At 36.1% G+C, this 12,151-nt stretch overlaps 2 protein-coding genes across 2 annotated transcripts in view; one reads left to right on the forward strand and one right to left on the reverse strand.

Annotated features, from left to right (window-relative positions):
• The first annotated feature begins 3,302 nt into the window (after nt 1-3,302).
• LOC106868789 (zinc finger protein OZF) lies at nt 3,303-7,098 on the forward strand. Its single transcript, XM_014914208.2, has one exon. The coding sequence runs from the start codon at nt 4,780-4,782 to the stop codon at nt 6,235-6,237; it is 1,458 nt and encodes a 485-aa protein (XP_014769694.1). The 5' UTR covers nt 3,303-4,779; the 3' UTR covers nt 6,238-7,098.
• A 562-nt stretch (nt 7,099-7,660) lies between these two features.
• Nucleotides 7,661-12,151, reverse strand: part of LOC106868820 (zinc finger protein 239) — a 10,713-nt gene continuing 6,222 nt past the window's right edge. The window contains exon 4 of the mRNA XM_052975423.1: nt 7,661-7,758. Within this exon, the coding sequence (XP_052831383.1) occupies nt 7,661-7,758 (98 nt within the window). The remainder of the gene's footprint in view (nt 7,759-12,151) is intronic.

A 12,151-nucleotide genomic window follows, 5' to 3' on the forward strand; every position in this document is an offset into this window, starting at 1 on the left:
TAGTGGTTTCCACGGCGTCGACTAATTACGAATTTATACACGTACGAAAAGTATTGACTTTCTTGACTTTCATTCATATATACGTGTGTGTGTGTCTATACATGCACGTGTGTGCGTATCCCTGTCGATTTACAAAGGAATACGATGGGTTCTAAATCAGCATCATTGTCTCACTGTCCTACAAGTTGTTTGGTTCCAGTCTTCTGTAAAAGAAACCTGTCAAGCTATGGGGAAAACATCACCTTGCTTGGAAAGAGGTGAAGGTCAGTGGAAAGAGGTGAAGGTCAGTGACAGGAAAGGCTATTGAAAATCAGCATCAACAACTTCCGTGTGACCTATGCAAGCATGGAAAAGTGTATTTTAAATGATGAGGTTATCCCTACAACTATACAGTAGTTATATATATATATATATATATATATATATATATATATATATAGGTACGATAAGAAAGTACACAGTAAGGTGAAGAGCAAGAAAGCTATCACGTTTTGGTCGGATACTGCAGATACGCAAGTACTAAATCCAATTTAAACCGTAAATCCGACTCTGAGATTGGTTCCAGTTGTGGCATGGGGTTTGAAATTTATGACAGCTGTTTCGGTAAAAGTTTATTGATGTATTCATAGATTAGATCCTAACATAATTACGTAAGTCACCATCCTGAAGTAAAATTTTAAAACAGGTATGATGTCAAGTTTGTGAGGTTTAATACATCAAACCATGACAAACCCATCGTTGTTGGATTCGACAGGTTTCTGAAATCGACACCGTCCCTGTTTAAAATTTTAGCTGAAGATGGTTAATTTATATCATGTAGTTTATGACAATAAGAATCTACCGAAACAATTTTGTCGTAAATTTCAAACCTCATTTCTGTTCTCTGTATATACAAACACGAATATATATTTAAAGCTAAAAAGTGTTGAATAAATCAGAATGACACGTTTTTTTTTTAAATGCTGAATCGCGAAAAGATGATGCTGTAACTTCAGATCAGTATTCCACGTGGATTTTCTACATAACTTTGTGGATTATGATTATGTGGATAATTTATTTCAAAGAGCTTTCTTGAGAGGAGTTCCTAATCATTTCGTTTGTCTCTCCACTTCCATACCACCAATTTGAGTTTTTTTGTTTGTTTTTTTGGAGGGGGAGGATAAACATATGCTTGAAACATCAACATTACGTAATTTACATTCTCGAAAATGTATTTCTGCAAAATGTCATTTAAAAACATGCACTTTAAAGAAGAATTAAAATTCCTCGGATAAAACTATCCGAAACTTATCAACCCACATATACAAAATTTACCAGAATTTTTATCATTACTATCGTAATCGACACTTTCGAAAACAATGCCAGCAAAATATGTATTTTTCGGGAAATTTATGCAGAAATAAAGTCGATAGGCTGGGGCACGAAACTGTAGTAAAGCAGCATTAAAAATATAAGCATATACCAAAATATGTTGACTTAGCAGCATCTACATTTGATGGAAAATCTAGCTATTATTTTTTCTTCTTCTAGAATAATTAACAATTCATGAACACGATCGTAATCTATACATCGGAAAATGTTGATCCGCAAAATTTCGTTCGAAGAGTTTTTGAAAAAGTTACGAGGAAAGAAACTAGGGCGATGGAGGTGACTAAGTTGTAGGTATGCCATTTTGGCTACTATTTCTAGCAAACTAAACATCCCTAAGTCCTAACCGAGCATTATATAAAAGGCAGATTATTATATTAAAGAAAAACAAATATCATTGATGAACGAAGAAATGACATTTCAGTGGAAATAATATTAAGCTAAAATGATACCTCGTATAATTTTAGTTGAGTAATGCCGATGTTTGAATTGGTAGAAAAGTAGCTTGGTCTCTATTAGTTTCCAGTTGTTGGTTAAGAAATGTCGTAGATTGTTTATGTGTGTGTAAGTAGTGGACGTCAAAATAAATGGTTAATTGTATATTGTCAATGGAATTGGGCTCACAGAACACTGTCTTAGAGAAAACCCAGCAACACTGGAATCGTATGAAATAAATAAGTCTTTACTGAGCATCATAATGGAATAATGGTAACTTATTGTTCGGGAATAAAAGCGGAAGTTGAATTATTTGGAATTTCATTGGTCAACTGGTAAGACTGGGGTGTTAGTCTTTTCAAATGTCTTTTAATACATATATGTGAGTGTGTGTTTATCTTTTCTCTTTGTCTCAGTCGATATTCACCCTCATACGTTTATATAATTTTTCATCTCATCCGTAACCGAAACTTTGTTGTGTAAGAATGTAATGGCTGTCCCTTGCGATGTCCCCTCTATGTGTACCTTTTATAGGTTAATAAAGAAATTCTTTGTCTCAGTCGTCGTACTGCGGCCAAGCTGGGCACTGCCTTGATGGTATTACTATTATTAAAGCCTCGCAATTATTCTTAACTAGTGGTTTCCAACCTTTGGTAGACAAAGGGATCTGTTCAGTTTGGCGCACAGATTTTTAAATTAATTTGTTTTTAACTAAACAGTTTGAAACTTCGTATACTAGTGTAATGTCTCACGCAGAACAGTTTACTGTGAACGTTTCTGACAAAATTTGGTATTTTAGAAGTTATTGGGTGTTAAATTTGTCGTATTTCGGTAATTTCAATCAATCAACAACGTGTATTCGATTGAAGAAAGTCACTGCTGTTTGCGATAGTAATCGAAGAGAAACAACTTCCGGGTCTTCTCAACTAAACGTCACCACTCTGTTCCATTTGTATGCCGAGCGAAGACAATGCCACCTTTATCCTTTCTAGTCAGCACCGTGCATTCCTACCTCTTTCTCTCCCATCTACACTATCAACAAGTAACCAGCGAGCGAACTTGTCACTGCCACTACAATTACCGTATTTTCCGCTATTTGTTTTGTTTTACCTTCATGTTTTGGTAATGTTATTTTTTATCTTATAAAGACTTTTATATTGACGAAATGTGTTCGTTGTAGATGATAAAATCATGATAATAACAATATAATCTCATAGTTGAAAAATAAGGTATTTTGAAACTACATACGCGTCAACAACAAAAAAGCTAGCTGCGGATTCGTAGCTCTATAGGTCTTTTAAACACCGGTGCGCTTTATGTGTGGATAAAACACTGATGTTGGGCAAAAGAATAAATATCTGTAAATAATATTTCTCTCGGTACTACTAAAGCAGCGCGGACCCGAACGCGCAGCCGCGCTAGCTAGTCTTGAGTGGTCGATCCTAACCCTAACCCTATCCCTAAACCGCGTGTGCAAATGAATACGTGTTTAGGGTTAGGGTTAGGATCGACCACTGACGACTAGCTAGCGCGGACGCGCGACTGCGCGTTCGGGTCCGCGCTGCTTTAGTAGTACCTTTCTTTCTTCTTGATGTTGATTCCTCGATTTTTACTGGTTAATCCGACGCGAGAACAAAAAAAAAAAAAAAGCAAGTAATCTGCAACACAGGCAGTAAACAAAAAATAACGTAGAACAGAGTGGTGACCCGGAAGTTGTTCCTCTTCGCTTACTATCGCAAACAGCAGCAGCTGTCTTCAACTGAATACACATCGTTGATTGGTTGAAATTACCCAAATACGACAACTTTAACACGAAATAACTTCTAAAATACCAAATTTTCTCAAAATTGTTTACAGTAAACTGTTGTCTGCGTGAGACATTTCACCAGTATACGAAGTTTCAAACTGTTTAGTTAAAAAAAAAAAAAAAATTAAAAATCTCCTCACGTGACCTAAAACTAAATAATAAAAATCCAATGATTCTATCTTCGCTCAGTGAAATATGTCTAAATATTATACCGTTTGTTATTTACGGAAAGGACCATACTTTCTGCTGTGTTCTGTGAACTAAATTCTTCTTGTATTCAGCTTAACATCGACCTACAATTGATGTAGAAACAACATTTCTTCCCCATCAATCGGAAGCTAAAAATAGACATCCACCAATTCAAACGTAGTCGTTACTTAACTAGAATTACACGAGGTAATTCAACTAACTTTTCTTCGTTCATCAATAAGTGAATCTTGTTTTTGTTTAATAACTCTACTTTTTCTTGATTTGATCACTCACGAATGAGCCTGGACAATACAGCAGCAACAACTGGCTATGTACACGACCGTCAACTCAAATAGGATTTACCTGTTGCTAAGCAACTGCGAATGATCTGTCTGGGCAGAGAGCCGAATGTTTTCGTCCATTATTGTGTAGTTCAACATTTATAATCCCTTCTAGTAAAGGCCCAAGGCCTGAAATTTGTGGGGGAGGGGACAAGTTGATTACATCGACACCAGTGTTTCGCTGGTACTTAGTTTATCGACCCCGATAAACTAAGTAGTCATTACTTAAACAATTCCTCATCTCTCAAATATAGAACTGTAATATCAGATGATGTTGGCATAATTACTTTTTCTTTAATTTCAGATGCATTATCAATTTTTATCATTCAAAGATTAAGGGAAGACATCATAAAGAACAGATATAATATCTTTTATGTAAATTTATGGTTAAATTACTGAGAGATATTTTCTGAGTGAAATTAATAACAAAAGTTATTGTTATTCACTGCTTGGAATATGTACAATAGTATTTTAGATTTAATAAGATTTGAGGAAATTTAGAATAAGATAAGGGACATCAACAAATATTGATGAAGATAACAGTTGCAGTTATATAACAGCAGAAATATTTGTAGGAATATACTATATAATATAAAACAATGTAGAAGATAACATGCATATATTGAAGAGAGAGAAAAAATGATGGAAAATAAATTGCGTGGGAACGAGCTTAAATGCAGAACAGAGTTTCCAAGGAATAATTTCCCTGGAGAAAAGCTGAACGAATTTGGAAGAACATCTAAGTTTGGTGATATCAGTGAAAAATCATTTTCTCAAAAAGATAACCCAACTAAATACAAACATTTTCATACCGGTAAGAAGAAAACATATCAGTGTGATATCTGTGGTAAATCATTTTCTGGAAGTAGTGACTTAATTAGTCACAGATGTATTCATACAGGAGAGAAACCATATTGCTGTAATGAATGCGGGAAATCATTTTCTAGAAATAGTAACTTGGTTGTACACAAACGTGTTCATACAGGAGAGAAGCCATATCACTGTGATATCTGTGGTGAATCTTTCTCTAGAGGAAATCACTTAACTACTCACAAACGTGTTCATACAGGAGAAAAGCCATTTCATTGTGATATCTGTGGTAAATCATTTTCTCAGTCTGCTAACTTAACTACTCATAAATTTGTTCATACAGGGGAGAAACTATATCAGTGCGATATTTGTGATAAATCATTCTCTGTGATAAGTCACTTAACCACTCACAAGCATATTCATTCAGGAGAAAAACCATATCCCTGTAACATTTGTGGTAAATCATTCTCTCAAAATTATCGATTAACAATACACAGACGTGTTCATACAGGAGAAAAACCTTATCAATGTGATGTCTGCGGTAAATCATTCTCTCAAAGTGGTGAATTACCTACTCACAAACGTATTCATACAGGCGAGAAGCCATATCCCTGTGATATCTGTGGGAAATCGTTTTCTGGAAGTAGTAACTTGGTTGTACACAAACGTATACACATGGGGGAGAAGCCATATCATTGTGATATCTGTGGTGAATCTTTCTCTAGAAGAAATAACTTAACTACTCACAAACGTGTTCATACAGGAGAAAAGCCATTTCATTGTGATATCTGTGGTAAATCATTTTCTCAGTCTGCTAACTTAACTGCTCATAAATTTGTTCATACAGGGGAGAAACTATATCAGTGTGATATCTGTGATAAATCATTCTCTGTGACAAGTCACTTAACCACTCACAAGCAAATTCATTCAGGAGAAAAACCATATCCCTGTAACATTTGTGGTAAATCATTCTCTCAAAATTATCGATTAACAATACACAGACGTGTTCATACAGGAGAAAAGCCTTATCAATGTGATGTCTGCGGTAAATCATTCTCTCAAAGTGGTGAATTAACTAATCACAGACGTATTCATACAGGAGAGAAGCCATATCCCTGTGATATCTGTGGTAAAGCATTCTCTCAGAGTGGAGAATTAACTACACACAAGCGTATTCATAGTGGAGAAAAACCATACCACTGTAATATCTGTGGTAAAGCATTCTCTAGAAATAGTCACCTAAAGAAGCACAAACTTATTCATACAAGAGAGCAGACGTTTGTTTGATTTTCGTGATAATTCATACTGTCGGAAATGTCATTTAGCAACATATGAATGTATTCACACAGGAGAAAAGCCCTATTGCTGCCTGTGATATATTATTCTTGCTAACAAGTAGCTTGACTAGATTGAAGTATATTTAAACATGAGAGGTGCTGTATCACTGATATTGGTGGTAAATGATTCCTTGAAAGGAAGTCCCTTCATTCAACAGATTTATTCAGACAGAAGAATAACTATTAATATCAGAAGTCATTCTATAAAAAAATAATTTTTTTAAATCATAAAGATTTCTTTCAGAAGAAAGAAGATATAATATCATCACAATAAGCTTTAAACCCTTTATTTTATTTGGCCATATCAGCATGTGATAACTTACCACTATGATATTCTTGAAAATCATTCTTTGAAAAAAAAAAAAAATACCATCGAATTATTTGACATAGTGGGTATATAACTGGGAAATTTATACTCATAGATCAGGGATGACAACACTGCACAGTTATGTTAGAAATAAATACACAGATCATGAGAGACTCTTTTATCACACCTTAATATGTATGAACTATATACAGTATGAAATATTATGTTGTGGACTCATGAAGGAACTGATTCTTTTGGATAATGGTTATATAACATTATCTGGTTTCTTTTAAACTTTATTTTCCATTCAGTTATAATATTTGCAAAAAGAAAAAACTACAAAAGCTGTCTTCTGTAAATTGGTAGGAAAGAAATAAGTCTAAATACAATTGAGAATGAAGAAGTAAAGAAGCTATGTTTTGTGGAATATGAAAAGAAGAATTCTAGCATGGTAAATTGTTTGCTACTGTTGTTCTGAATAAATAAAAATTGCTGAAGTTTCAACACATGTTCTGTTTTATATTAGAAGTAGCTCAGAAAGAGACAAACATTTCTGGAAAAATGTAAATTTTTCCGCTTTGACAAAGGCAGAGAGCTGGCAGGATTGCTAGCACGCCAGGCAAAATGGCACTAAGCATTTTGTCCGTCTTCGTGTTCTGAGTTCAGATTCCACCCAAGTAGACTTTCCCTTTCACCCTTACAGAGTTGATGTGATCAATTTTTTCCCTCCCCCAAATTGTTGGCCTTGTGCCAAAATTTGAAATAAGTATTAACATTTTGGGGTAATTAATCCAGAGTTGTTAAGTAGAAAAAGAACCATCATCATCATTCGATGTTCATGTTCCATGCTATCATAGTTTGGATGATTCGACTGGATCCAACAAGTTCAAAGACTGCAGTGTCTGCTTTGACCTGGTTTCTCTGACTAATGTCCTTCCTCAGTCTACTGGTTGCTTTTTTCGTGGCACAAGCACTAAGTGAGGTCTATGTAACTTTCGAGACTAATATCCCTTTTGACTGGGTGGGGTTATAGTAAAGAAGGAGATAGTCTTATGCAATGAGATAATTAGCAAGAAATGGGTGGCATATCACAGGTTTTTTGCTGTCTTTCAACAGGAATTTTGTTGGAGACATTTAATGAACCAATAATATTGAACATAAAATCTTAGAACAAGGGAAAGAATTTAATTTGTAAAATATAAATTGCATTGATTTTGATTCAGTTATTTAAAATTGTTTACTGTAACATGAAAATTCAGATACTGTGAAAAGAGTGGTGTGTAGAGTTTACTTTGTATTTCAGTTGATGTTATATATTTAATAAAATCACTGGATATTATATTGCACCAGTTGTGGTGTATAAATGTTCATAGTAGTTGTATATACACAGTTAGTGTGTATACTTTGGTATATATGTTCATTTTGTATATATTGTATTGTACCAGTTGTGCTACATAAGTGATTAGTGGTGGATGTTTGTTTGGTTTTTACCATATTACCATTGAGATACACTGCCTTTGTTTTGGTCAATTTTGAAAATAATGAAGAATTTTGTGAAATAATTTAAGCTGGTGTTTGGAACACAAACATGAAAGTTCAATGGAAGCTATTTAAATATGGCTCAAGCACATTGGTATTAAAAGGGTTAAATCAATCCTGTGAGCTTTGGATGGAGCAGAAAATTCTGGACGTATTTCTTCACATTGCAAATATATATGAATGCTTCTTCATATGAAATCAAAGACATTAACATCATCATCATCATCATAATAATAACCATTTCTACTATAGGCACAAGGCCTGCAATTTGAGGGAGGGGGACAGTCGATTACATTGACCCAAGTACTCAACTGGTACTTAGATTATCGACCACAAAATGATGAAACATGAAGTTGACCTTGGCGAAATTTGAACTCGGAATATAGTGACAGGCACGCTAACAATTCTGCCAGCTCACTACCTTAATGATAATAATAATGATAGATGCCCTGATACAGTAACAGGCAGTTGCTCTCATGGTTTCTGATCTTAAATGATTGAAAGTTGTACATGTACATGTTTTGTCTTGATGTAAAAGATAGGTTACAGCAAATATGCTGCTCAGTATCACAGATTTGCTTGTTAGATGCTTGACCTTAACCAGTTAAGCATATCCTTTACTGGATGACAATCCATGCATCTCTGATCACGAGCAGGAGTAGTGGGGGAGCATTATAGTCATGTGTTGAGAGGTATTATTTGGGGTTTGAATACTTCACCTCTGGAAACATGTTTTGTTCATCATCCTTAAACAATCCTTAATTAGGGAGCTTTTGCGCAAGGTGGGCTATTCAACCTGAAGAAAATTCTAGCTGGGCCCCACCTGCAAGGTCATGCACTATTTGTCTTGATATGAGATCACCATGTCGTGCACATATCGTTGTGATGCATGTGCCTGGTATACCCCTGTCAGATGGGTTGTTATGATGGATATATTCGGTTTTGTATATTTCCACCCTAGTGTCACTTTCATGGCATGCATTGCTCTTTCACTCAATAATAATTTTGGCCCAAGGCCAGCAAATTCGAGGATGGGGTTAACTCCATTACATCAATTCCCAATACTCAACTGGTACTTTATTGACCCCAAAAAGATGAAATGCAAAATCGACCTTGGTGGAAGATAATGATGATGATAATAATAAGAGAAAAAAATTCAGACAAATACGTAACGAAAACACCAGGACTTACAAGTATACAGAACATATAGAAACTAACACTCCTAGGCACACCCTACGTAAAGCACTTTCAATACAGTGAAAACAAGAACACCACAACAAACGACAGCACATACCCAAGGCACACAGACCTACGCTCGGTAGTGCAGTGAAAGCACGTGATAAAAATAAGACTACTGAATAATAATAATAATAATAGAGATAATGATTTAAAATTTTGGCACAGGGCTGTAATTTCGGAGAAAGGAGTAAGTCGATTACTTATTTTATCGGCCTCGAAAGGATGAAAGCTAAAGTCGATCTCAGTTGAATAATAAATAATACATATGAAGGAAAGCGGGATGTACTGAGAATTGTCTCCCTTGATATATGTCCGTATTTGTTGGTGTTGGTTCTAGTGTTGTTTCGTTAAAATCTGTTCTGGTTTATGTGAATGTTTCATTCTGCTTTGATGGTAAAAAGTAATCTAGTTTTTTTATTTTTTATTTTTAATGTACCCACTTCAGAGTATTCGGCCCATGATCGTAAAGTCATGTGTATGATTCCTGGCGGCCCGCTGTGTTGTTGAACAAGGTACTCTACTTCACCTTGCTGCAATCCAATCAGCTGACAAAAATTAGTTATAGCTGTAATTCATTGTTATTTTCTGAAGTATAAGTTCAATAAAAGTTAGTCAAATAAAATAATGACTAAAGATACATGTGTCCGCAAATACTATCTGCTCCCTGCATTCCACCCAGTTTTTCTCTAGGTCATAACAGGAATTTAAGACTGGATGCCCTTGGGAACTACGATATGCTGATGATCTTGCATTTATAGCAGAATCTGTAACAGGGCTAGAAATGATTCCAGGTGTGGAAGCAAACCTGGAATTGAAGTGTCTTACAGTAAACTTAAAAAAGACCAAGGTCCTATTAATTTAAAAAATGGATAGGACCCTAACACCTTCAAATAAATGGCCCGGTTTGATATGTAGGAAAGGTGTAGGCAGGAATTCCATACAGTATCCAGTGACAGCTATGGATATACAAGAGGTGCAGTGGAATAATAGGAATGTTAACAGAGAAAGGAGCATTTGTGTATGGGAGATGCACAGGAGTGTTAAAGTCTACAGATACAAGGGAAGACTGTGTTAGTGCAGTCGTGCTGTAAATAGACAAGGACAGTTGCATAAAGAAGTACCAATCACTTAAAGCAGATAAAACTTGCAGAAGAGGGAGACCTAGGAAGACATGCTCTATGCTTACTAATGAATTGAAAAGGCATGCTCTGATTGTAGCCTTGAAGGCTAAGCATGGTGATTTAAACATTTTTCGTCTTCTGAAAGTTGCAAGATCTTCTGTCCACAAGATTCAATGTGAGTTAGAGAAAGATGGAAGCATATTACCTATAATAGAGCGCGATTTCTTTTGAAGTTAGCATGGCATGCTACGTATCACAGTGGCTGTGGTAAACATACCTTCTTCCCCCCCCCCTTACACACACATGCCAGTTATCTCTCTTTCTTTCTCTCTCTCCCTCTCTCTTACACACACAGCAACATTACACACACACACCCACATGCCATTCTCTCATACTAACAAAAGAACTTCACATACGCACCACACTTTCTGTCTCGCATACTCACTATAAAAAGATCGCCTCTTATTTCTTTCGAAGTTGGCACGTGTGTGTGTAATGTTGCTGTGTGTGAGAGAGAGAAAGAAAAAAAAAGAAAGAGAGATAACTGGCATGTGTGTGTGTAAGGGAGAGAGAGAGAGAAGGTATGTATTTTTTTTTTTTGCTTGTTTGCTGCTTACCACAGCCACTGTGGTAAGCAGCACCCAACACTTTTTACGGAAAATGCCGAAGTGGTGTAAATAAACACCCCTCATACCCGGACTAGTATCGAAAGATCGCCCGTACTACTGTATGTTTACACACACACACACACACACATGTATAGTAGGTAGATTTGACTTTTTTTTTCAATTCCAAAGCCTTAGTGACGTTTGTTTGTCAATAGCTGTCAAAAGCCACATCCGGTTGAGCATGCGCAGAAAATCATTTCATTCCAATACATACGTTTTGTCGTCTCCAATATTTCTATATTGACAGCAGTTATCTTTACGACGTCTATGCTGCAATTATTGGCGTCTGAATCATGCAGTTGTACCTCTTATCATGAGCTAGCTCATCAATCAGGCTCGTTGTGGATATATGCTTCGGAATTCGGAGCTTCTACCTGCTGGCTTAAAAGTTCAGCTTTTGAACTTTAGGCAGACAAGGACCGTTTCTTTAACTCTTTCCATAATTCTGCAAACTTCCATTTTAATTTGCTGGTTACTGACACTGACTTACGCATTTACTTCGAGTTTAGCCATTTCTCTTGACAGGCATGTTTGTCTGTGCGTGTATTTACATATAAATGTACCACTCCAGTACTACTCTTAAACTTCGTTTTTCTCTCTCTCGTAGACATTTATTGTGATCAGACATGATAATTGTGATTATCGTCGTTTAACGTCCGCTTTCCATGCTGGCATGGGTTGGACAGTTTTGACTGAGGGCTGGCGAGAGAGAAGGCTGCACCGGGCTCCAATCCAATCTGACGATGTTTCTACAGCTGGATGCCCTTCCTAACGCCAACCACTCCGAGAATGTGGTGGGTGCTTTTTACGTGCCACCAGCACAAGGGCCAGTCAGGCGGCATGCATTTATCAATGTACTTCTAAGTTCCAATCCCACGGGAATAAAATAATGTCCCATGCAAGTATTATTTATACGTGGTTTGTGCGAGGGAGGCTGCCTCGTAATGGCAGTGAGAGTGAGCGTTCAAGAGAATCATTAGTAAGTTTTTC

The sequence above is a fragment of the Octopus bimaculoides genome, chromosome 21, assembly GCF_001194135.2.
Source record: "Octopus bimaculoides isolate UCB-OBI-ISO-001 chromosome 21, ASM119413v2, whole genome shotgun sequence".
Lineage (NCBI taxonomy): Eukaryota > Metazoa > Mollusca > Cephalopoda > Octopoda > Octopodidae > Octopus > Octopus bimaculoides.